This window comes from Paralichthys olivaceus, chromosome 19 (genome assembly GCF_024713975.1).
Source record: "Paralichthys olivaceus isolate ysfri-2021 chromosome 19, ASM2471397v2, whole genome shotgun sequence".
NCBI lineage: Eukaryota > Metazoa > Chordata > Actinopteri > Pleuronectiformes > Paralichthyidae > Paralichthys > Paralichthys olivaceus.
In genome coordinates, this window is record NC_091111.1 from 18,514,365 (window position 1) to 18,539,963 (window position 25,599).

The window sequence follows — 25,599 nt, forward strand, 5'->3', positions numbered from 1 at the left end:
GATCAAAGCTAACGCTACACGCAAATAAAATATGTAGAAATATGAGAAACCTGATTTTCACAAAGCAGGAAGGATATTTTTTTTTAAAGTAAAAATGGGACGAGAGCTGTGTTTGTGGTTTTGCAGATGATAAATGTTTTTGTTTGTATTTAACAAACTCTTAACGTGTGATTGCAGATACCTGGTTCACTGTCTCCAGGCTGATCTGAATAACTATATGCCTGCCTTCCTAGACGACCCGGAGGAACATAATCCACAGAGACCCAAGATAGGTAAAATATAAAAACATCACCGCACAGAGAAGAGGAAAAAACCTCCCCTGCCTTTAGGAGTGTCTTGGTTTGGGAATCACCGCCCGACAGAAACATCTCTTACAGTTCCCACGTTTAAAACTCCCTAAATCGTAATTCCTGGCGAAACCTCTGCGAAACCAAGTCCTGGAGTTCAACACACTCGTACCATACATCCGTGGTTTAACACAGGCACACAGATGTTTCGATTCTTGCTTTAAAACCTCAGGACATTTTAAGACTGACATTTTCTTTTCCAGAGGATGTCCTGCACACCCTGACGGGGGCGATGTCGTTGCTGCGGCGGTGCCGGGTCAACGCCGCTCTGACCATCCAGCTCTTCTCGCAGCTCTTCCACTTCATCAACATGTGGCTGTTCAACAAGCTGGTGACGGACACGGATTCGGGGCTGTGCTGTCACTACTGGGGCGCCATCCTCCGACAGCAGCTCAGCCACATCGAGGCCTGGGCCGAGAAGCAGGGTCTGGAGCTCGCCGCTGACTGCCACCTCAGCCGGATCGTACAGGTAAGAGAGGGCAGGAGGCGCTTGTAGGACGATGTGTGTGCATGAAATGTAGCACACGCCTCTCTGTGTGTAGTGGAGGGCTTGGGCTGAAAATATACAGACAATATGTTGTAGTTTTATTTGTGTGTGTCTGTTCCAGGCCACCACCCTGCTGACCATGGACAAATACTCCATGCAGGACGTGCAGAACATCCACAACACCTGCTTCAAGCTCAACTCCCTGCAGCTCCACGCCCTCATGACCAACTACCACTGTGCTCCAGATGAGCCTTACATCCCGCCTGTGAGTCACACACACACACACACACACTTATATTAAAAACAATACTTTATTGTGAAGTAACACAGTTTCCTGATTGTGTGTTTCTTCTGGCTTGCGTGTGTAGGAGCTGATAGACCACGTGGTGGCAGTGGCGGAAAACACAGCGGACGAGCTGGCGAGGAGTGACGGGAGAGAGGTCCAGCTGGAGGAGGACCCAGACCTCCAGCTGCCCTTCCTCCTCCCTGAGGACGGCTACTCCTGCGACGTGGTGCGCAGCCTCCCCAACGGCCTGCAGGACTTCCTGGAGCCGCTGCTGCAGAGAGGTAATGTTACTGGAAGCTAGACCATTAATCTAGTTGTGGAGCTACATCCCACAGCATGAGTCAACTGATGGTATTTTTCTTTGGACATTTTTAGCAGAGATCTATTCAAAAGCCGACGTAGTGTTGCTTTGAAAAATAAATATAGTGTTAAAGTTTGTTCTTGTTTCTCTATGAAGCAGAAACAAGCAATCGGTTTGGGAAAAATAAGATAAACTTTGATAAATTATTTATTACAGTATTTGTATAAACCTGCAGAGAATCTCGCTCTGCTCCACAGTTAGTTTATTGAACATATACTTTTACTGTAAATGTGTTTGTGTGTAACCATGTGCGTTTTCTCCTACAGGTTTTTGTCGGTTAGTACCACATCCTCGTTCGCCCGGCGCCTGGACCGTTCACTTTGAAGGAGCCGACTGTGACAGTCACTTCTCCCCAGTGGACACGTCTGAGATGGTAAGACGTTAACACACACACACACACACACACACACACACACACACACACACACACACAGGTTGTCTCAGGTAAAGCTGGAACCACAGAGGACTCAATGCAGGTTTGATAATGCTGACTCGTGAAAACTGTGGAGAGCAGAGTGCACCGTGTGACAGCTGTGACAGGGCGCTCAGAGCGAGGACACAAACCCGTGGGGTCTTTGATCACTGCAGTAACTTCAGGACACCTTCAGGACACTTCCTGCTTTCATCCTGCTTTGTTTCTCATTCATTCTCTTAACGCTTGCAGGTAAAGACCATTGTAAGTTTAAATTAAGTTGGATTCACGAGGCGTTTCCCTCTTACTGCTCCTGGTTTCCCAGTAATATATAAAAATCTAATTCATGTTTTTCTAGAAATACATTATGATTATTATATTATTAAAATATACTAGGTCTTCAATACCTTTATGTTCACTAACTACTACTTCCATCGCACTTTTAAATTAGTTTTCTTTTAAAATAAATGTTTTGATTCTCCGTGTGTTCAGTGATATGGATATTGGCACATTGTAATAAAACTATAAACAAAACTTATGTGGAGCTGATGAAACTAAATTTAACTTATAAAACTTTGAAAATAGATGCTTATTTATATAATGTGAGAAGTCAAATAAAAAAGTACAAAGATATAAATTTTGGTGTGGGCAGATTCTAGATAAATGTTAGTGTCAGGAGGAACTTTGGGAGGTTGAGTTGCAGAAAATTAAAAACTAAATATAGCAGTAAAATCAGCCGTTAGTTATGAAGATGTAAATCGTACTTGAGTTACAGGACTGAAGAGAGAGCGTTCAGGCGTCACGGTCGTCAAGAAAAATAGAAAAGGTTAGTTTCAGACTAAAAAAGGTAAAATTCCTGAGCAGAGACGGAGCTGGAGATAATTTGACGGCACGACTGAGTATTTTTTAGAAAGGTCTAAATCTGGGAGTTGCTTTGAATTTGGATCCTGTGTGTTTAGTTTTGTCATAGTTTCCCCTTTGAGGACACATTTCAGACTAGAAACCTGTCCGTTGGGGACAAAAGCTGATTTTGGGTCAGTGGTTAAGGTTCAGACGACATCGCTGGGAAATGAATGGATTTCTAATTAACGTCCCTAAAGGTGTGTGTGTGTGTGTGTGTGTGTGTGTGTGGTCTCGTAGTTTGAAGGCAATGATTACAGATACTTCTCAGCAGAGGCAATTTACTTTTCATAACAACCTTCACAGATAACACACACACACACACACACACACAATGGAACAAACACTTACACACACAGCCACTTCCTCTGTAATTGGTCTGTTTATCCCTGTTCTACGATTCCATGACTGCAGTCGCGACATAATGCAGGAGACACACACACACACACACACACACACACACACACACACACACACACACACACAGAAACAGACACACACTTTGATTAATGGTGCATGTTCACATGTTCAGGCCGTCGCCATGAACACAGTTTTGTCCTGCATCCACATCAGGAGAGTGGTGATGTAGTTTGTTTACATCCAGAGGGAACTAAAAGTGTGAGACTTTCTGTGTGTGTAGGTGTGTGTGTGTGTGTGTGTGTGTGCACAGTAGAAGTTGCGAATAGTTCAGCTTTACGAATCACGGTCATGTGTTGGCCAATCAAAAAAAAACTACAGGTCAAAAAGGGGCGTGGAGAGACGAGGCAGAAGCTTCATCTGATTTATTTCCTGTGTATTTAGCATTGCATGGACAGCTAGCATAGCACGTTAGCATCACAGGCTGCACACTGTGATTGGTCTCTGTCAGATTCAGGTTTAACATCTGGTTTAATTTCTCCTCCGACGGAAGTAACAGCCGGGCGGCCATTGTCGTGTAGTTGCAGTCAGTGCGGTCTTGTTGTCGTCTGACTCGTCTCTTAGTATAACTGCAGTGTTGCTGCAGCAGTAGTCGTATTGTAGTTGTCGTGTGGTTTTTTTTGTTGCTTTGTGTGGTTCTGGGTGTTCCTGCAGAAAAATCGACTTCTCTCCCCGCCGAGTGGCGTCCGGCCACACACGACGGCCGAAACGCCAGCGCACAAAAATACACAGTGCGATAGAGACATGTCAGCGTCTGACATGAGCTTATTTACTTTGGAGTCTCCTTTGTCGGAATACTTTTTTTTCAAGATGTGGGAAACCTTGCTCTGTCTTTGTTTCTGTGTCTCTCTCTCTCTCTCTCCACCCAACCCTGGAGTGTGTATATGTATGTGTGCGTGTCTGCGTGTGTGTGGGTAGCCATGATGTGGTTTTTCATTCTTGACTCGATTCCAGCGACCACAGGTTCCTCTGTGGTCTCCCCTTTCCCCATTATCCCTCCTTCATTCCTTCCCTCCCTTTTCCCATCCCTCCCTCTTTTTTACTCCAGTCTCATTTTCCGCCGTAGCGTTTCAGAACACGCCAGAGGACGATCGTCGAGTTTCACCCAAGCTGTTCTAAAACCATCCCGGAGGTTTCATCCTCTCTAACATTCGCTCTCTTCTGTCCATCTCTCTTTTCAGCCAATGAGGAAAGAGCCGGAGGTTGTCACGGTAACCCTGAAGAAGCACAACGGCATGGGCCTCAGCATCGTGGCCGCCAAGGTAGGAAACGCCACCTGGACGTGTGTTTGTGTGTGTGTGTGTGTCTGAGCAGAGACTAAACAGTGACACTGCAGAGAAACGTCTGCACGACCCCTGTAAAGTTTGGTCTTTAACGGCGGTGAGCGTGCAGCAGGGTGGGCCGACTTCACCGGGGCGTTGTGCCTCCGTCTGTCCGCTTATTTGTTCACACACCTCTGATGAATTCAGTAAACGGGGGCGAATGAATCGTCTCAACACTGTGCGTCAATATTCAACTGCTCAGATTCAGGGCAGCCGTGAAAATGAATGGAGAATTTGTGCGTTTACCTTCTTGTTTGTCGGAAATGTGACACATTGTGTTGACTGTATTGGATCGGAGTGACTACACGGCACAGAGGGACATTTCTAATTAGGATGAATTAGGTTGGAAGCACTTTCAGAGGTTTTACTCGTAATCTTGGTTTCTTCAAGCCCTGAAACACAAGAAGGTGCAGGTGAGCTCAAGAAGTGGTTATCAGAGAAATGATTTCAATTAAAAGTAAATGTGAATTAGATTTGCACAGTTGCGGCACCTGCTGGCTAAATTCAATATTGTAGCCCTCGCACGGAAAAACTTTTTTTGCTGCACATGTCTGTCAACATTAAAAGAGAGTGAGTGAATGCAGACACTGTTATAAACCAGCAATGCCAATTTTATACTGCTATTTTAGAACCTGGTGTTAGTTGCAGCTCTGGTTTCATTTGCCAAGGTCCTGCACCAGCACATGAAACAGAGATCTAAACAGAGGATAAATTAAATATGTAAAACTGAAACCTGTGGTAAATCCGGCCATCATCAATCACAAGCGTTTAAAACAACCTCATCATCAGCCTCAAGTTTCACATGGACGACAGTGAGCTCATTCATCCCGAGCGCTTGGAAAAAATGAAAATTAATCATTATCCCTCCTCGTCGCCACTACCGGCTAACAGGTTCGTGTTTTTCTGGATTAAATATATCAGGGATTATTTGAGCAGCTTGTGTGGAATCCCAAAATCCAGAGCAGGTACGCGTTGTGCACCTCAGAGCCGCCGCTGTGTCTCAAATCACATTTTAATTAAAAATTAAAAAAGCAGCTAAAGGTGCAGCGAGGGGAAACCCTGCGCTTGAAGGTCAGATGGTTTGTGTAATTCTGTATTAAAGACTTTAGTTGTGCTGAGTTGTTGCCTGTCAGAACAACTGTGGCGATGCGCTGTGATCTTGAGTTGTGCGCTCATGCTTTTTTAACGAGAGGACGGTGGAAGCATTCTGACCAGTGCTGTTTGTTCTCCGCCTGAAGCCGAAAGTTTCTTCCTCTGACCTGAGAGTGGAGCGAGTTCTCTGCTGAACTCTTCTGTGTGTGTGTGTGTGTGTGTGTGTGTGGAGAGGAAGAGTGGGAAGGAAGGACGTACGGAGGAAACCTCATTGCTCTGTTTATTTTTGAAGCTACAAGGAGGAGAGTGGGCGGAGGAATGGGTGTGTGTGTGTGTGTGGGATGGGAAAGTCAGGTAGGGAGAATTTTGTCAAACAGCTGCTTGAATTGTCGGTAAACTGGTCTGAGCTCTGTCCTGTTACATAACACTGTGTGTGTGTGTAGTTGTGTGTGTGTGTGTTTGTGTGCGTCTGAGCTGCAGCAGCAGCAGCGCTCCACCTCAGTCCGACCAGCCAGAGTCCCAGTCGACTCTTCACCTCTGGACCTGCGCCTGGATTCTCTGCTTCTTCACAAACACTCGGTCATTAGGAGCCTGTGGAGGAATTTTGCTGCACTTGGGAACATTTGAGGAATTTACTGCAACTTTTTTAAAAAAACACGCATGCTGGAATTTTCACAGCTTCTTAACTCCACACTGCTTCTTTTTTTTTCATCTTTTTTTCCAGCGGGCTTTTAAAAAATGACCATCGCCACATTTCCACAACTTCTCGTACATTCTTTACCTCGCGTTCTCATTCATTAACCGAATGGATCGCTGCCATCCGGCGTAGCTGGAAGCTTCTAGACGTGTTGCTGCATGTTAACAGGTTGAAGGGCAGCCTGGGATTTTAAAAGTCTCGGCCCCGGACGTCCCAGTGTGAACTGGTCTGGACGACACTAACGAGCAGCTGCAGCATGTGGTTTTCTGTGGTGGGCAGGAAAGACCAGGTAACAGTGCTTTAAAGATTCTGTATGGTTGTTTCTTGTTTGCTGGTGCGAATAGACCCGACTCCTCCGTCCCTTGTTTCTTCTTCACCTCCTCTGGCTGCCAACACGCTGGTCTGGCTCGCACGGTGCAGCAGCGAGCAGCTGGTTGAACATTGAACACGTGGAGGATAGTAGTCCGGGGTGGATTTTCCCCCGGCAGTGTGATGGCCGTCTGGTTTGTCACTTTGTTTGCTTTCAGGGACGTTCTGATAATGGTTAAACTAAAGTACACACACGAAACACAGATGGTAAAAAAAAAAACAGATAGATAGACAGTTTTGTGAGAATGACGTCAGGAAGGTGTTTTATCTTCTTTTCACCAGTTTCACTGAAACAGACTGTTTGTTTTTTTCTTTCGGACGATGCTGATTGAACGAAATATAATCTCGTGTGGTGAGAACTGCAGTTTGAAAATAGTTGTTGTCCCTCATTGGTAAAACCAGTTTATCTAAGTAGTGTTGAGTCTCTGCCGTCTAATTAAATATGACAAATGTTTAAGAAGTTATATTAAGCTCTTTGTTCCTTTTGTTTCTCTGGAGTTTTCTGTGTGTTTGAGCAGGTTTGTACTTTTAAAATACTTTCTGTGTGTGTGCGTTTGTGCAGTATTGTGTGTCTTTCCTCCGGACAGCTCCCTGCTGGAGCTGAGGAAACTTTGGTCTCCCTCCTCCTCCTCCTCCTCCTCGTTCTCCTCCTCCGCCCGTGTTAGTGTGTTTACTCATTTATCTTCCGGCTTTAAAGAACAGAACATTCCTTCTGTGCAGGTTCAGAACTACAAGAACCTGGAACTTTTCCCTCCAAACCCAAAAAGCCGTTGTGTTTCTCCAGTGTGTTTGAAGTGTTGGTTGTTAGTGTGAGTGCAGAATCAAACACGAAGTGGAACAATACTACGAGCGCCGCCCCCTGTGAGGGCTGGAACAATGGGAGGATGCACCGCACACACACTTACACTGGCCTTCCTGTAGAGCTGAAGCAGGAGGTGTTTACAAGGTGTGTGTGTGTGCGTGGATGAAAACATTTGTGCATCTTGGCGCTTTGTGTGTCTGTGGTGGAACCACATTTTGTCAGGTTAGTGTTGGACAAACGTGCACTTTGTGGCTCCTGGTAGAGACCAACCTGCGCACAGGGCGGATTATCACCGCTGCTTCGTCATGATGAGAAGCACGTTGGCTTGGTTTGACGTGATGCATTTGACAGAACTGTGCACGATCAAAATGCGAAGCTTAGAGAAAAAACATCAATCAAGTAAAAAAAAAAAAAAGATTCTAACTTCTGCCAAGGAGTTTGTTTTCATCTGTAAAAGTTTGGTTGCGGATCCAGGACATTAATAATATGATTAATGGATCTTGATTTTTGTTCAGGGAGCCGATAAAGTTGAGTGAGTGTCATTTGGTGCAGATCCAAATAAAAATCTGGATCTAGTAAATTTCACTGTTGATGTCACAATGGGGCTGTTGGGCGTTGGCGAAAGTGAGCGCTCGACCACGTGACATTCAAGTTGCAGTTTATTCACTGAAGCTTGTGATGAAATCTCAAATCTTTATGCTTTTTTGTTTCCTCCCACATGAAAACTACATAAATTCTGTAGCATAATAAAACTCAAACATCAGTGTGGCTGCAAATCAATAACCTGTAATCATTATTTATTCTGTCTCTCAACACTTCTGAAAACTACTTCTTCTCTCCGCACGTTTCAAAGACAAATGCACCAACGTCCTTTTAGTCCTTGATCAATTTTTAAAAAAACCTTTTACACTTCAGTGTTTCTTATCTGATGAGACAACTCCTCAGGCTGGGTGCAAACTTCAGTTGTATTGTGAAGACTTACAAAGGCTTAAAAATAATCCTGTGCAAACAGATGCAGCAATAATTATAAAAGGAGGATTATGGAGATGCCAATCAAAGTGACTCTGTACGTGCACACAGATGTCTAATCCACCAAAATGACAGAGAGCACCTCTGTGGCTGCACAGAGCCTTTAAACACCTCTGGCTTTTGAAGAACCTCTTGTGGGGAAGTGGTTTCTACCTCAGAGAGGCTCCGGGAGGCACGTCGACGTGTCGTAGGCTGTAATCTTGGTGCGCTGCCAGTCGGCATTAACGGTAGTTTTGTCGGCCGCGCATCAGAGAGCGGTGACGGCAGCGTCTCCCCGACTCTGTGGTTTCGTTGTCGACGTCAGTCTCTCGTCAGACGCAGAGAAAAATGTCACATCACTCTGATGTTCGGAGGAAAACACAGAACGATGTGTTTGTAATTGACATTTGTACAAATTCAGATTTGTTTATTTGTTTGGTCTTTTTTTTTTTTTCCTCAGGACTTTTTATTAAAACTATCGACGCTGCCTAGAAACAATGGTCGGACGGAACAACAGTGTAATTAATCACAATGCGGCGGTTCATGTCCCAGAACATCAAGAAACAAATGTGCAGACAGTTGCAGGAATATTTTGGCATTAATAAATAAACAAAGCATTTCTGTACATCTGTAACTGTGCTGCAGTTAACTGATGTTTAATTCAGCCCGGCTCTCGTGTCTGGTGTTTTGTTTATTTTAAGTGTTTCCTGACATGACACAGTTTATGACACAGTAGTTAAAAGCGTTTAAAACAAATAAAACCTATTACACTGTCGCCAGTGAAAGAGCAGTCAATAAAAAACAGGAACGCTCTCTGATAAAAGTCTGTGTGTTAAGAGAAGTTACTGACCTTAACCCGCGTCATAGAGGGGCTGTGAATTTCGTTTTAAAAGTCGTGGCGTCTGAAGCGTGTTTGACGAAGCCTGAGGCCATTCCTCGCTAATACAGGCCTGGCAGCTTTAAGGTGCGTTTGATTTGTTGTGTCAGGGCTTTTTAAAAAACCAGAGCTGCCCATTTAAACACAGGACATCAAACAGCCTCAGGTATTTTCAGCTGTTCTTAAAGATTTCACTGTTAAACATTTGAAGCCTGGATATCTGTGGTGGGTGTTTTCGTTCGCAGATGTTTCGTCGCCTTGAAGCGGTTGATTTCTACAACGTTGTGTTTTTTGTGTTGATCGCTCGACGACGTTTCTGACGAGTGGCACATCTGGTTTCACTTTTGACCCACGCTCCAACGTCAGCTCCGAGTTTTATCGCTTCACTTCGCCGCAGACCTGCAAAGGTCAGAAAGAACATTTCACATCACCCACAGAGTTGTGGATAAAGTTATGTGCACCACTAAACACCGCTGTCTATCTCACTCATACGCTCCAGCTCCCCTGAAAAAGCGTCCATCATCTGCGCTGCTCGTCCTGAACCTCTGCTCAATGCTCATATGTGCTGATGCACCGATTTCAACTGGGCTTCAATGAGAACTTCATATTCACATTCGGAGTTTAGTTGAGTTACGCCGACAGACAGGGAAAAGTCCCACAAGTGTCTCTGGAGCCGGCTCCTCCGTCCCCACGGACAGAGCATGGAGCTTTGGCTCCATTTGAAAAAGGCTCTTTAATGTCTTCTGTAATGTACAACAGACATAAAACAGTCAGAGTGATTCACTGTTCTTTTCTCATTTTAATGTCACTCACAGGAAATTCGTGTCTGCATGAATCCAGCCTCATTATTACACACACACACACACACACACACACACATTCATAGAAAGAACCGAAACATCGGGGGTCAAATAGTTTCTGGGACTGAAGTCTCCGCTGTCTTTTTGTTGTGGAGGAACTGGGACACAGCAAACGTCTCTATTCTCATAGTTAATGACCCAAACAAATAAGTCACGTCTGAATAAAAGCACTTTTGAAACACTTATCTCTCATTATTTCTGGAGTGAGTATTGAAAGTAGTTGTACGTGTCTGAGCTCCTTCAGTCACATCCTGAATATGTGAAAGCTCAGGAATGTATTTGTTTAATTTTAACGTGAAAGCGGCTCAACGCTCATTGTAATTTGAAAACAAGCTTGAAGTTTCAACCCAGTATTTATATTTTCCAGCTCATTGAAAAGTTGTTTCCTGCTGCAGGAAGACACCGAACTCTCATTTACACACAAGCGCCTCGTGCACGGAGCCTGTTGGAAATAGACTCCGCAGTTTATTGTGATTATATATAAGTCTGTGTATATATTATGATTAGACTGCCCATTGTGGGTGTGAGTAATTGAAGTAGTTGTATTTGAGCTGCAAATTGTATTTTGTTTATCTTCAGAAATTACCGCCGCTATTATTAAATGTGACCTGGAGACAGTAGGAGTCATTAACCTGAGCGTAACCTCTGCTTTACAAGACTCTGTCACTCCGCCAGGTCTGACGAATGGCAGCAATTACCACTTAATAGAGCAGCTTTATAGACGTGCTGCGATTCTCATCGTGTGGGTTGTGTTTTCAGTCGTGCCTCTGAAATAGTTTTTTTCTATCAAACCTGCTTTAGAACAACAGAGAAATCAAACACAGAACTCCTCTCGTTGGCTCGTCGCGTCCAGTTCATCTTCACTCTGAGTAAATCCAATAATGTCTGAGTGAGTTTCTCAAAAAATGCTCCTCTGGTTTCTGGTTCTACTGTTGCACAAACTCTGAGGATAAACATGTCAAGATGGCAAAGAAAGCGTGTGATTCGTCTGATAACTTGCCAGCACTTAAACCGCCTCCCCACAGACACCGCACACACACACACACACACACACACACACACTGGCGCTCTGGCTTGTATGTGCATGTTGACGTTGTCTGTGTTGCTCTGTAAAGAAAAGGATTTGATTTAGGGAGCGAAATAAGAATCTCCTGTTTTCCAGTGGGAGGTTTGATTGTTGAGCATCGAACGGTGACACTGAATAATCTTTAACAAGCAGAGAAACTAAAAGAGAAAACACTTGTGAATGTGTTTAACTGCTCCTGTTGCGCTACAAAGATCCCAGTTTGACATGATGGTGAACTCGTTGCCGCCGATAAGAGACCAGGTGTTTAGATAACCACAGTTTTGCAATCCGGCTCTGCTCTGTTCAGTGTCAACACTCCGGATTAGCTGTGTATAAACGTGTGCTTTTTAAATTCCTGGTGGTGCTGGACTCCCTCCTGGTCCACATCATCATCATCATCATCATCATCAGTCAGTCGGGCTGGATGTTAGCGGTGCGTCTCTCTCTGCACATCTACGATGAGCCAGGATTAGACCTCACGATGTCGATGTCTGTTAAAATGGTTGCTTGGTCAGATCAGGTGATTATGTTGCTCTGTAATTTGTGTGCTGAAGAGTCATAGCTCACCTGGACCTCAGAGACTTCTGGGACCAGGAACCATCACGGTGTCATAGCGTTCACACCTGGTATTAAAATCTTATTTGGTATTAACCCCGTCTCTCTTTCTCTCTCTCTCTCTCTCTGTCTGCAGGGTGCTGGTCAGGAGAAGTTGGGCATCTACATCAAGTCTGTCGTCAAAGGAGGAGCAGCCGACGTGGTTCGTACAAACACTAACACTGGAGCAACGACAGAGAAATACGAGGAGGAAGAAACGCAGTGTTTCACTCTGTGCTCTTTGTGCTCACACAGGACGGTCGTTTGGCTGCGGGTGACCAGTTGTTAAGTGTGGACGGGCGCAGTTTGGTCGGCCTATCACAAGAGAGGTAAAAATAAATAAAAATAAATCGTCTGCAGCCGCAATTTGTCAAAAGATAAATTTGCGACTTCTGAATTTATGTGTTAAATGTACGTCCCTCGTCCCTCGAAAATTGTAAATGGGGAAATTCCCAGCTGACACTTAAACATTATAATTAAACCATCACATAATCCAGTGATGCAGCCCAGAAACACCAGGAAGGGAAACGTGGGTGGCACGAGACATTTTTCTCTTTTACACGCACAACCACCCGTCGCTCGTTTTACGGATTGACGTGTTTATGGTCGTGCGATGATGAATCTCAAGTTTAATTCTATTTTGAGGATTGAAAACATTTGAAAAGTGAAGTTTGATGCCGTCGTGACATCAGATAAACCACAAACATCAGGGTTGAGGCGTCTCGAGGCTGAGTAACGCGTTTGTCCAAGTAAAAACAAAAAGTGTGTGTGTGTGTGTTCGGAAAACACAGCACGGGCAGAAAATGGGTGTGTGTGTGTGTGTGTTTTGGAAACTGCTCAGTAGCTAACGCCCCACACACATGAATCCAGTTATCCCTCTCGCTCTGCATGTAGAGACCTGATGTTAGTGTGCGTGTCGTCCCAGAGTCAAACTGGATTCACAGGTGATTTATTTAATTGCGTTACATCAGAAGCGTCAGCGTCGTATCATCCTGTGGTCGTCTCCTGTCCCGACTCCTGCGGGTTCCACTGAGCAGGTTAGGATTTAAATATGACTCACAGCCTCCAGGTCTGTTTCTAATTAACATCCTGTGATATTTCCATATGTGGATTTCGAGCCTGTGCCTCGGTGAGCGATACATTCCCCGAGTTCCATCCAATCAAACGCACATGGCTCATTACCTCATGTGATCTGCCCCTCAACTATTTTAAGGATTTGTTTAAAGCCGAGTGCACAGACGCACGGAGAACAACAGGGTGTGTGTGTGTGTGTCCGTCAGTTTGGGATTGTACTCAGGTGACATGACAGCATTGACAGATATAATCCCTGCCCCCTCTCATTTATAATAAAACAGAATCATTACGTTTTTTAATCAACATAATGACTCGAAGCAGGGATCGCAATATTAGTCGACTGCCACTCTGATGATTGATTGATTCTTTCTGGTTCCAGCTTCTCAAATATGATCATTTTTGTGTTTTGTTAATTCAGTCTAATCAGCAGAATAATAAATAATATAATCATTTTCAAAAGAATGTGTGTGATTCAGGAATATGCAACTTTGCACGAAGTAGTAAACGTCTCACCAGCTGAGACCTCTCTCTCTCTCTCTCTCTCTCTCTCTTTTCTGTGTGTGTGTTCAGAGCGGCCGAGCTGATGACGAGAACGGGTTCAGTCGTGACTCTGGAGGTCGCCAAGCAGGGAGCCATTTACCACGGACTGGCTACTCTCCTCAACCAGCCAAGCCCCATGATGCAGAGAGGTGAGCGCACACACACACACACACATGCACACACTAAAAGTTTAGTTTCTTTTATACTTTTAAAGTTACTACAAGTCAGAGTCAGGAATTATAATATTCTATTTAGTCTATTATAGTTCTGTCCTTATTCCCTATTCTGTTTTTATCTCTCTCATTCTCTGGATTTTCAGATTTTCAGAATTAACTTTTCTTATTATTCTTTTATTTATATTATGAATTTCCTTGACTCAGATTTGACAGTGCATTGAAACACGTCCACTGTAACGAGTATTTCTTACTTTTATATTTAATTCATCTTTTAATTAAGAAAAAAGAAGCAGATTAATTACTGATTCGAATAGTTTGCGAGTTGATCTCATTTGCAAACCAGCTAAATGTTTAAATGCAGAATATTTGGAACTGATCAAACAATCGAGAACATTTAAACGTCTTGAATTAAAAACAAATTTAAAAGGTTTATAGATTCTGCTTCTAAAACCTGCAGATTTCTGTTGTTTAAAGGGACTTTCCAAAGTTCTAATGAATGGACTATTGTTAGTTCCACTATTAGTTAATGGCAGTAATTTAGTGTTGCAGATGATGGACGAGAGGCAGACTTGTCCAGACACTGCGTCCTTGTCTTCTCTGTGGAGCGGTAAAAAAAAAGAAAAAACCAGTGAGCAGACTGAAGGATATAATGAGTGTTTGTGGCCGCAGCAGCTTGTGTCTGTGTGCGAGTCTGTGCATGAAAAGCTGCACATGTGAACTTGGCACAGATTTTAGTGCGCGCTGGTCTTTGTCCGCTGGAATGTGACCCTAGATTCATTAAGGAAGTCTTCCGGCCGGGCCCGTCTGTGGTCCAGGATGACGCTAAACGGGTGTTTCTCACAAACTCCCTCGACCGCAGTATTTTCCAGACGGTGCAAACGGGGAGGTTTAACCACCAGGCGGTGAAGGACGCTGGTCAGTCTTCAGCAAACTTCACTTTCAGGAACTGGACGAGCAAAGACGTAGATTCCCACAGACTGAGGGCCGCACGAAAAGGGCAAACTCAAGTCACTCACAGGGGAAAGAAATCCGTTCTGTGGCTCTGGGGGTTTCGATCTCTGCAAATAATATTTAAAGTAATTTACCCGGTACTTCAAGATTAATTTGAGATGTGTCAGCTGTGGGGAAAAGCTCAGGTCAAATCTGTTATTCCAAATCCTCTGTCAGTTTCCCGTAGAAAAGCTCAACTGTTTTTAAAACACTGTCACGCTCTCATCTCTCTCTCTCTCAGCGTCAGACCGCGGCCGTGAGAAGAACGGGAAATTGCGACCAAAGAGCGAAGGCTTTGAGTTGTACAACAGCTCGGTGCAGAACGGCTCTCCGGAGAGTCCGCAGGCTGGCTGGGACTGTTACCCCGAACCAAAGAAGATGAGCAGCGAGGACCGGCTTCTTAAGAACCGGGCCGACCACCGCTCCAGCCCCAACGTAGCCAGTGAGACAAGTTTCACACACTTGAACATATCGTGTTATATAAGAACTGCACCAACTTGAAATATGTTTGTCTCTAAATCAGATCATTTCACCAGTTTAATTCTGTGTTTGTTCTTTATTCTTAATTACACATTTCACATTTTGTCATGTTTCCATAACATCTCGGCAGATATACGGCTCCACTTTGATGAAACAGAATTTAAAAGCTTCTCTCTGTCCTCCTGCTCCTTCAGATCAGAGCCAGAGTCCTGCGGGCAAGGCCGTGTACCCGGGAGGACCCGGCACTAAGATCACCTCCGTCTCCACCGGCAACCTGTGTGCAGACGTAAGTCCACGGTCGACTGAAGCCGGTGGCGTCTTAGTGAGGAATGTTCCAGCAAGATTATGTGACTGTAGAGTGACACTCACACTCGAGGACGCTCAGTATCTAGACCAGAGATGAGAAATAATTTGTCGTGTTCACTTCAACCCTGTTTATTTTATCAACGGTGACTTTATTATTTATTCACCAGGATGAGCCCTCCCCTCCCCATCCAGAGGCCTACCCCATCCCCACCCAGACCTACCCCAGGGAGTACTTCACCATCCCGGCCTCCAAGAGCCAGGATCGGGTGGTGGGTTCTGGGCAGGGGCCGTCACAGCACTGGCAGGGCATGGAGGACAGAGAACGCCTCCCTGTGGTGGAGAACATCCACAACAGCATGCAGGTAGAGCAGCGTCGGACACTGACTTGTTGAAACCACTACTTATATATGATCAGACCATTATAACATTTTATACTTCGGGACTCTAGAAATTAGAGCGTAAGCATCTGTATTGATTTTTACTTGCCTGCCTTGTTTATTGTATAATACAGCAGATTTTCCGGGGCTCTGGATTTTCTTTCCCCCCTGGTCCTCCTGCTCTTTATCTCATGTTCCCTCTTCTCTCCTTTCATCGATCTTTCTCTCCGTCTCCTCTCAGCGGGTTAACCACTCTCAGGAGGAGCTGTACCCTCCACCAGGAGGTCTGAGGCCAGACGAGCGCATGCAGCCGCACTACCAGCAGGACTACCAGCACCCGAGTCTGGACTACCAACACAGAGATGTTGAATACCAGAGAGGTCCACCAGGAGGTGAGAACGACCGAAAGATAGAAGATGGAGGTTACAGAGGTTGAGAGGCTGAGTTTAGAGAAGGGACGACAGACAGAGATTAGAGGATGAACAGTCAGATTATGTGAGAGCTTAGAGCTCGATCATCCAAATGTTCCCCTGAATGTAATAACATTTGAAATTGTTGATATTTGTTTTAAATTATATAATATTTAATCATCTAAATATTGAAAAAGCTAAAAAACTGTCAGTTCAGACCTTCATCAAGTAAATGTCCTCAGGTGTCGGAGGTCCTGACCACTGGGCCCCTCAGCCTCAGGTGTCTTCCTCGTTGGAGTCTTCCACGTCCAGCCAGGAGCACCTCAACTTCTCAGCCTCCTCTTCCTCTTCCAACAAAAACCCCAACCAGAAGACGGGGCCGGGCCGATGGAAGACACCCAACGCCCCGCACGCAGTGCAGCCGCATACGGCTCAGACGCCCTCGCGCTCCGACCTGCCCCCTCCCCCACCTCCACCGCCAGCCCCTTACCCCGAAGTGTACGACCCATACGACCCCCAGTCCGACCTGCCGCTGCCACCGCCCCCCGCCGCCGTCACACCTGCGGCAGCTCAGCAGGCGGCCGACCGCAAGAAGCGCGAGGAGCAGCAGCGGTGGTATGAGAAGGAAAAGGCTCGGCTGGAGGAGGAGAGGTACCACAGTACAAAATGATGTTCACACAAACATTTAGCAGATGTACTGTTGTTCAGATGATGATGATGTTTTCTTCTCAGGGAGAGGAAGAGGAGGGAGCAGGAGAGGAAGTTGGGTCAGATCCGGGCCAACCCCGTCATGCCCGTCCAGCCTCACAACAACGGAGGGTCGATGCCGCCTCCTCACCACCAGCCCCCTCTGGCATCTGTGGCTCCACCTCAGCCCTACATGCCCCCGCAGCCCCAACCTCAACCTCCTCCCCCCCCCAGACCGGAGAAACTGGCCAGTCTGCCTCGGTCGGCTGTTCCTCCACCTGCCAGTGCCGCCCACCCCACCGGTAACACACTTCATTTCAGATCTTTCTCCAAACACACAAAAGCACGATCGTCTTAACTCAGGTCAATAACAACCAGTTGACTGTGACTGTAGGAATGGACACGGTGATCAGGGAGCTTCTACCGCAGCAGCAGCCACGGACCATCGAGCGGCGAGACCTGCAGTACATCACCATCAGTAAGGAGGAGCTGACGTCCAGCGACAGTCTGTCTCCAGACCCCTGGAAGAGAGACGCCCGCGAGAAGGCGGAGAAACAGCAGCAGCTTCACATAGTGGACCTGCTGGACAAGGAGATCCAGGACCTGCAGGTGAGCACGGATGAAAGCAAGTTTTGGTTCAATCGCCGTAAAGAATTTATTTTCAATTCTGAAAATATTTTATTTTTTAAGGCCAAGCCGGAGCGAACGGCGGAGGAGAGCGACCGCCTCAGGAAGCTGATGCTGGAGTGGCAGTTCCAGAAACGACTGCAGGAGTCCAAGCAGAGCGACGAGGACGAGGAGGAGGAGGATGACGAGGACGTGGACACCATGATGATCATGCAGAGGCTGGAGGCCGAGAAGAGAGCCAGGGTGAGACGGGCGGTGGAGGTGAAGGTGGGGGGAGGGGAATGAGGTGGAGAGACTGGAGAAAAGAGGAGAGTTTAACCAGTGTCGAAGGCGCCAGAAAGTTTATGTGAAGGTTTTTCTGACTTCAGCTTTTCAAGTCTCTCGTCCAGAACGCGAGGAAGGACGAGCCACAGGAAGTCAGACTGAGCAGGCGGGGGGGGGGTTGGATAGACAGAGCCGTCTTTCACAAACTGGAAGTGGAAGTGGATTCCTCCGTGGCAGCGCTCCCACTATGAATGTCCTGCAATGTGCATCTGCAACATGCTTCTGTCATCGCTTTGCCATGCTGAGCTGCTTAAATCTGATTGGCTGGAGGGGCGGATGGGGGGGGCGGGGGAGGGGCCTGTCAGGCGAGCGAGGATGCCTTTAATGCTGCGTTTGCATCATGTGGAAACAATCAAAACAACATTCTGCTTTTTTTTTTTAAGATAAAAGTTAAATTATTGTTTGAAACACTGAAAAATCAAACGGATGATTGTTTCCCTCTGAGCTGAACTTTTGTTTAAACCGGTTAAAATGATTGTTTTTATTTTCCCATATGATGCAAATGCAGGATGAGTGTTGCATTTCAAAAATGAACCACGGCCGCAACGTCTCTGCTCCGGTTTCGATCGAGGTTCTCGACATCCTGGAGATCGATGACTTATTTTATTAACTGATTCTGGGCAACGATTCAACAGAACTCGTGCTGTATTTCTCTTATTACTCTTTCTAGACTCTTTCAGTTTTTATCGGTTTACAAGTGATACCTGGATGTTTTTTGTGTAAAATGAATCTTCGACCTCCAAACCGATCTTCTGTTTTTATCAAACTCAGCCTTGTTTACAGTCAACAGTCCAGTCACGGCAGAGTTAAGTCATTATTTTAGTTTATCACAGATATTTTCCTAAATGAATATTTATATTTAAACCTTATAATCTAGGTGATGTTGGGGTCAAACTAAATTTTCCAATGGTTGTTTTATTTGGCCATCATTCGTAGATGACTGATTTTAAATTGGAGGAATATCAATAACTGAATTTACATGGAAGGCGAGGACAGTGAGTGGAGCAGTGCTGGGATCTGGACGAAGGAGAAAAACAATGTTTACTTTACTGTTTGTCCTCCCTCTCCCTTCTCTTATTTCTCTCTCACTCCTCAGTTTCTCCTTCCTCTTCCTTCCTTTTTTTTTGCCAGTTTATTTTTATCCTGTACACCTTCCCTTTCAGTATTTGGGTATCCTCCTTCCTCCCTCCTTATCTCCTTCCTTCTCTCACTCTTAAATCTCTTCTTCTTCTTCTTCTTCAGCAGCAGACTGCTGTCCCAGCTATCTCTGTTCTAGACTTGGTATGTTCTTCCTGTTAATGACGAGTATCCTCCCCTTGCCCTTACATCACTTCCTGTTTTCTGTCTGGGCCGCGCACCTGCCCATGTTTCCTCTCTGTCCCTCCCCACCCATCTGGACTATTGTCGTTGTTTCATGAGGGGGCGGGGGTTGGTGTGGGAGTCTGGACTGAGCCACGATTAGCTCCAGAGCAGCCGTTCGTGGAGAGGCCGTCCTGGGATGCTTGTTGTTGTGTGGCTGTTGGAAGCTGTCCATCTCTTTGTCCACTCAAAACAACTGCTGGGGGGGGGAGGGGAGGGTCGGCGAGTGAAGGTGCGGCTGACAAACGTTAAACACTGGTGTTTCTCCAGATCGTAAAAAACAAATCCACGCTAACAGTAGCAGAGCGGAGGTCAGAGCGACGTGTGTCAGCAGTGGTGTTTTGAGTGCATACTGAGGTGGCGCCTGCATGGCTGGAGTCATCACACGGGGGCGTCCAGGTCAAAGTCCGTGCATGAGTCCTGTGAGCCCCCGGTGCTGCCTGTGCAGGGGCAGGTCATGATGTTGTGGTGTCTGTCCATCCGTCCATCCATCCATCCATCCATCCATCCGTCCATCAGTCCATCCGTCCATCTGTGTGACCAGCTGAGCCTCTTTATGTTCTTTTTAAGGGGTCTGTTCACTCATAATACAAAATAAGTAAAACCATACAGATTGTTTTGGTTTAATTTATTGTTAAATATACTTAAAAAAAAATCTGTAATTAAATTTAAAATTCATACAGATGCAATATTATATATAAAACTGTCTATAAAAACTACAATGATATAAATATAAGTAAACACATCATCACATAAAGTATCTGAAGAACAAAATACAACTGGTAAAATAAAGAGTTTTGAGAAAATATTAAATAATAAAGATAAATGAAATTAATAGATATTAATACAAAAAGGTATTAGAAAATATAAAACGCTAAATAAAAACTAATATATATATATATACACAGTAACTCAGTTACAAAACTCAGAGTAACAAATATAATATAATTTCCATTCCTCCACAGTGACGGCAGAAAAACATAAACAAACAAGTCCCTTTGTCATCGTGCGATGTTTACACGGACAGATGCAGCTTTGGGAACATGTTGTTTTTGTAATTTGGTTGAACTGACCCTTTAATCGCCGACCAGACCAGAGAAGGCCCCGTGCACACCTGGTGTTAACATGTGGATTCTGTGATCCGATCACAAGTGGACAGTCAGAGGACGTCAGCTCAGTTGTCGTTCCTTCATACGCGGACCAGGACGCATTCGTGTTCACACAGAATCTAGACACGTGGTCCCAGACCACTTCCGGATGTGGATCCGCTCCGAGTGCAGGTGTGAACGCACTCGGAGCGGTCTGCTTGAGACGGGATCACGTGGTGATACCAGGTGTGTGTGTGGGGGGTCAGAGGGTCTGTTTGTTTCGTGTGTCACCACATGTCACTGGGTTTGTGTTGGGACGGTCAGAATGTTTCTGCTGCAGCCCGCTCAGCTCCCAGCTCCCTCAGGTGCGCTTGATTTATCCTCCGTCTCCTCGTCAGTGGGAACTTTGATGAAACAAAATCAAGAGCATCTGAAGTGGCTGAAATGAAGGTTGTTGTTGTTTTTGCACTGCCGTCCTCTGGTTGCTGTTGTCGCATGTTGTTTTTGCATGATTTGCAGTGTGTGTGTGTGAGTGCTATGTGTTTGCAGTGCTCCTCCCCTCTGGAGCAGTCCTGTGAGACGAATCAAACATTGAACACAACACGTTAGCGCACTTTAGTGTCAGAGCAGTTAAACAGATGTGTATTCAGGGTTTGTGTATGAATGATGCACAATTCATGTTGTACTGACTGTCTTCTTGTTTGCATGTGTGTCCTTCCCCGTGTGCCTTTGGCCTCTTCTTCTTTGTGTGTGTGTGTGTGTGTGTGTGTGTGTGTGTGTGTGTGTGTGTGTGCGTCATCAGTTGCAGGACGAGGAGCGGCGGCGTAAGCAGCAGCTGGAGGAGATCCGTAAGCGGGAGGCGGATGAGCGAGTGAAGCAGGAGGAGGAGAGGATGTGGAGGGAGGAGGAGCGAGCCAGACGAGAGGCCGATGAAAAGGTCGGTTTTGATTAAGAGTGATTGTGTCACATTAATGTCGTGTCGACAGAACAAACATGAAACGATCTTTGTTGGTCAGGAAAATTGTGTGAAGTTGAAAAAAACAGCACCGGGAGTTTTAGAAAAGACGTTTACGTCATTTTAATATGATAAAAATCTGTTAATATAGTTAAACCAGTAATTTACTTATGACAAGTTATTGTGTCATCGTTTAACAACAATAGCTGCTACATGTCAGTGTAATTCTAAAGTGCACCGATGATGATGAAGGTGTTTAAATACTTTTCTTTGTCAGGGTTATTTGGTAAATATCCTTTTTTTTTTCATTGTTATATTATTTTATGTTGTTAAAATACGTCTCGTACAACTCGGATCTTTAATCAACCAGTGGTCTGATCTGGTGTCCACTCATCCATCTGTGTGTTAAACATACACCGTGCTTTTTATCCTCGTGTTGTTTTACCGTCATGATATTATTATTGTGGTGCGTTTGTCCTGTGAACCGCTCAAACCCGATCAGGCCACTAGTTGTTTAAAAATCAACCCACGCTGAAACTTAAGAGACTCGTGTAGTTTAAAATAAAACGTAAAGTAGAATTAGAACGTGACAGATTGAAATGATTGAAGTTATAACATCATTTTCTTTTGAGACAGATTTCTATGATGTAGTGAATGTTGATTATATAATATTATATATTCTGAAACTGTTTATTGTTAATTGTGAATATGTCCAGTTGCATGTCCTCACCCCCCTCCCCCCCACCCTATGTGACGTGTTGCCGTGTCATGTTTCGTGCTCCCACCTCCTAAAGCATGGGACTCCCATTGTGTCGTTGTCGGTGTGTGTGTGTGACAGGAAGTTATATCTTTTATTTTAAATGTTTTGGGAGGGGGGCGGGGACCAGTTATGATTTTGTGAGGTTTTTTTCTTTATCTTATATTTTACCTTATTCTATTATTTTGTCGCCATCTCCATCCAGCATCGCATCAGATATGTTTAGGGAATGCTGCCAACCCTCCCACTGTTCCCAAGATCCTTTATCTTCACACACACACACACACACAGAAATCTAAACCCACCCATCCGCCTCATGCTCGTCATCCATTCTGTACATGATCAGAGACCCGCTCATCCAAACCCACGCACCCACTAATCCCTCCCAGTTTCTTCAGATTCCCACTGGGCTGGTTCGTCCATCAAACGCAGGCGGGACACAGCTCCAGAGTGTTTACTGTGGCTGCGTCCTTTAGAGGCGCTCAGGGCGAGGACGCACGACAACGTGAGGATAATCTGACGTCAGAGGCAACGAAGGTCGAGCGCACGTGAAGCCGGAGCGGCTGGTCGAGCTCCAAACCCAGAAATCCAAACACATTCCTGCAGCGTAGATTCATGTGTAACACCCCCCCCCCCCAACCACAAACCATGTAGCATAAACACACACACACACACACACACACACACACACACGCTTTCAGCCAGTGGAGGGGAGATGGTTGAAGGTGGTCTGAGGACTTCAGGAGGAACAGTTAGATCAGGTTCTTCGTTCAGGGGCTTGTTGGGTTTGTGTGAGGTCGGTGGACTTCAGGGAAGTTTTCATATTTTACGACTGTAAGATAAAGAAGTTTGTGATGAACGGAAAGATTAATTCTCATTCCCACCGTTGATTCCTGGAGTTTATAGACGAAGTGTGGGAGAACTCGTCCGTCTGCGTCGCTCAGGGGCATCATTTAGTTTGTTTTAATAATAATCTTTACTGTAACACAATCACGGAATGATTTTAATCCGTAATAAATCGATTCCTTAAAAGAAGAAAAACGTTCAGCTGAGTCGAGTGGTTTTCAAACCACATCTGGATAAAAGCAGATGTGGTTTTGGTTTCCAGAGCTGCCTCCTCTCACAAACTAGAGAAATAAATCCAACTAATCATGAAGATAAACATGAAAAGTGACTTTTTTTTTTTTTCCGCTTAAATCTAAAATTAAAGCTCAAACAACCTGGTGATCAGTCCGACACGTTCAGAGATGGAAAAATGATTACACTGATTTTATTGATTTGAATAAAGAACAGATTCAAGTTTCAATGAAATTATAAGAATCCGAAAGTTTTGATTGTCGCTGGAAGAGACGCTGCCGCTCGTTGGTGCGTTCAAAAACAAACAAACTAATAAAATGAAAAGAAAACACAGAATAAGATAAATAAATAATAAAACCTGAGTGAACTGTGTTAAAGAAATAAATAACACTGATATGTTATTACACGAAAACAGACTAGTGTTTATAAATCTAGTTTTAAATGGAATCAGTAAATGATGCCTCTGATCGACGACTCGTGTACGTCAGCTCCGATTGGTCGACACGGTGGGCGTGGTCAGGAAGTGAGCGGATGTATTGGATGAAGTGCGGCCGTGCTGTAGTTGCCCCAGTTGTAGGAAGCAGCTGATTAGTCAGTCCGTGTCCATTGCTGAGGTGAGAGCCAATGGGAGCGGAGCGTACTAACAGGTTGTCCCTCCCCTAGAGGAGACAGGAGACGGAGTACTACACTCGCCTGGAGGCCGAGCGGCGCCGGCAGCACGAGGAGGCCGAGAGAAAGCTGCTGACGCCCGACGACCCGGCCGGTCTGTATCGGCCCCCGCTGCCCCGGGACTACCAACCCCCCGCCCCCAACAACCCTACTAACAACCCCCCGCCCCCCCCACAGAGAAACACCTCCTACCTCAAAACCCAGGTCGCCTCCCCCGACACGCTCTACACCGCCACGTTTGTCTCCTACGCGGGCGACGAGGAGGACGAGGAGGAAGGCAAGGAAGCCCCCCGAGCAGGGAGTGGCGGCGGCGGGGGGCACTTGGGTCAGGTGAAGCTGTCGGCGACCCGGAAGTCGTATGGCGACCTCCCGGCCTCCGCCTCACCCAATCACAGCAGGCCTCAGCCGCCGCCCACTGCGCGCAAGCCCCGCCCTCTTTCTGACGGCATCTTCCTGTCTGGCTCGTTCCAGCCGCCAGTCAACAACTCCAACAGTACAGGCCCCCCCCTTCCTGCCAAACCCAGCTCCGTGCCCCCGGGAGGCTTTAAAGGTAGACGCAGAGAGAGGAGGGAGGAGTCAGGCTCGCCACAGCGCCCTCTACAGCTCCCATACCTCCCTCTCATTCACTCACCTCTTCATTTACTCCATGGTTTAGTTCTAGCTTGTTTCTTTCTCAGTAGACGAGTTCTGTCTTTTCATTTCCACCGTCGACTTTTTTCCACTTTTAAATGTTTGTCCAAATTGTTTTTTAATTTTTTTTTTTTCTCAAATTTCTCGTCAGTCGGTCATTTCCTGTTCGTTTTTTATATCTGTGGAAATTTCCCTCCCTCTCCTCCAGTGAATCAGTATTTGTTTTGTATTCTTCATGTTGTTAGGTTCGAACACCTCCTCCTGTCCCCAGGAAATTATTTTCTTCCTTCAATCACCCCCACCCCCCCCATCCCCACCCCCACGATCAGCACTAGCGAACAGAAAAAAGCAATCGATAATCACGCCACCGATTTTCGCTGCAGATTGAGACCCATCAGAGCCAATCATAGTACTGTTGGTGTTGTCGCTCGCCGCCTCCTTTGTGTCTGGTTGGTTGCTGCTTGGGACGGGGGGCGAGGCCAGCCGTCGGTCCGCCTGCCGGCCCCCTTCCTGCCCCGTGGCTCTGCTTAGCGGTGTTGGCTTTAAAGGGAAGGAGACACGTCATTTGGCTTTTTCACGCCCATGAAATCAACTCATCATCTCACCAACATTAACGACGCACACGCCAGCGACCTGATGAGTGAACGGCTTCGTCTTTGTCTGTGGTTGTTCAAAAGGCTCCAGCCAACAGCGCCGCCTAGTGGCAGTAATTCTGTCTGCTAATCGTCTCACAGGAAATAAATATTCATCGTGAGCTTAAAAGTAGTTTTTCTCTGTTTTTTCTTAATTCCTCTATTTCAAGATCTCGGCTAAATAAAAGTTTTTAATCATTGCATCAAGCTCTTTAAATTAAATTTAGATAATCTCTCACTAAATTAAATGTGGACAGTAACAGACACTAGAATCCTTAAAGGTGTAAATTAGAAAACGTCTGTATCACAGAATATCAATAATTTCAAAACAACGCAGGCGTCAGATTGAATTTATAATATTGTTCCTGTATTTTTTGATAAAATTAATTTCTTAATTTACCAATTTCAAATTTTCTGAGCGTTAATTCTCGTCAGTTTCTGCTTAAACATCTTTTTATATTCACATTTTAAAACGTCTGCTTCGTTTTATAAAATGAAATGTTTGTAATTATTAAAGCAAGTTTCCCGATGAAATATATTTTTT

At 45.4% G+C, this 25,599-nt stretch overlaps 1 protein-coding gene across 30 annotated transcripts in view; it reads left to right on the forward strand.

Annotated features, from left to right (window-relative positions):
- The window catches only part of afdna (afadin, adherens junction formation factor a), a 69,914-nt gene that overhangs the window by 39,545 nt on the left and 4,770 nt on the right, over positions 1-25,599 (forward strand). For 12 of the 30 annotated variants that reach the window (XM_069514437.1, XM_069514459.1, XM_069514443.1 and 9 more), the window contains 20 exons: positions 178-272; positions 551-816; positions 956-1,099; positions 1,203-1,401; positions 1,748-1,854; positions 4,392-4,472; positions 11,995-12,060; positions 12,153-12,226; positions 13,542-13,660; positions 14,919-15,119; positions 15,352-15,443; positions 15,631-15,825; positions 16,082-16,232; positions 16,493-16,901; positions 16,983-17,239; positions 17,332-17,546; positions 17,628-17,807; positions 19,131-19,169; positions 21,138-21,272; positions 23,788-24,343. In XM_069514437.1, the coding sequence (XP_069370538.1) occupies positions 178-272; positions 551-816; positions 956-1,099; positions 1,203-1,401; positions 1,748-1,854; positions 4,392-4,472; positions 11,995-12,060; positions 12,153-12,226; positions 13,542-13,660; positions 14,919-15,119; positions 15,352-15,443; positions 15,631-15,825; positions 16,082-16,232; positions 16,493-16,901; positions 16,983-17,239; positions 17,332-17,546; positions 17,628-17,807; positions 19,131-19,169; positions 21,138-21,272; positions 23,788-24,343 (3,581 nt within the window). The remainder of the gene's footprint in view (positions 1-177; positions 273-550; positions 817-955; positions 1,100-1,202; positions 1,402-1,747; positions 1,855-4,391; positions 4,473-11,994; positions 12,061-12,152; positions 12,227-13,541; positions 13,661-14,918; positions 15,120-15,351; positions 15,444-15,630; positions 15,826-16,081; positions 16,233-16,492; positions 16,902-16,982; positions 17,240-17,331; positions 17,547-17,627; positions 17,808-19,130; positions 19,170-21,137; positions 21,273-23,787; positions 24,344-25,599) is intronic. The other 18 variants (XM_069514457.1, XM_069514440.1, XM_069514455.1 and 15 more) reach the window with 8 other exon arrangements.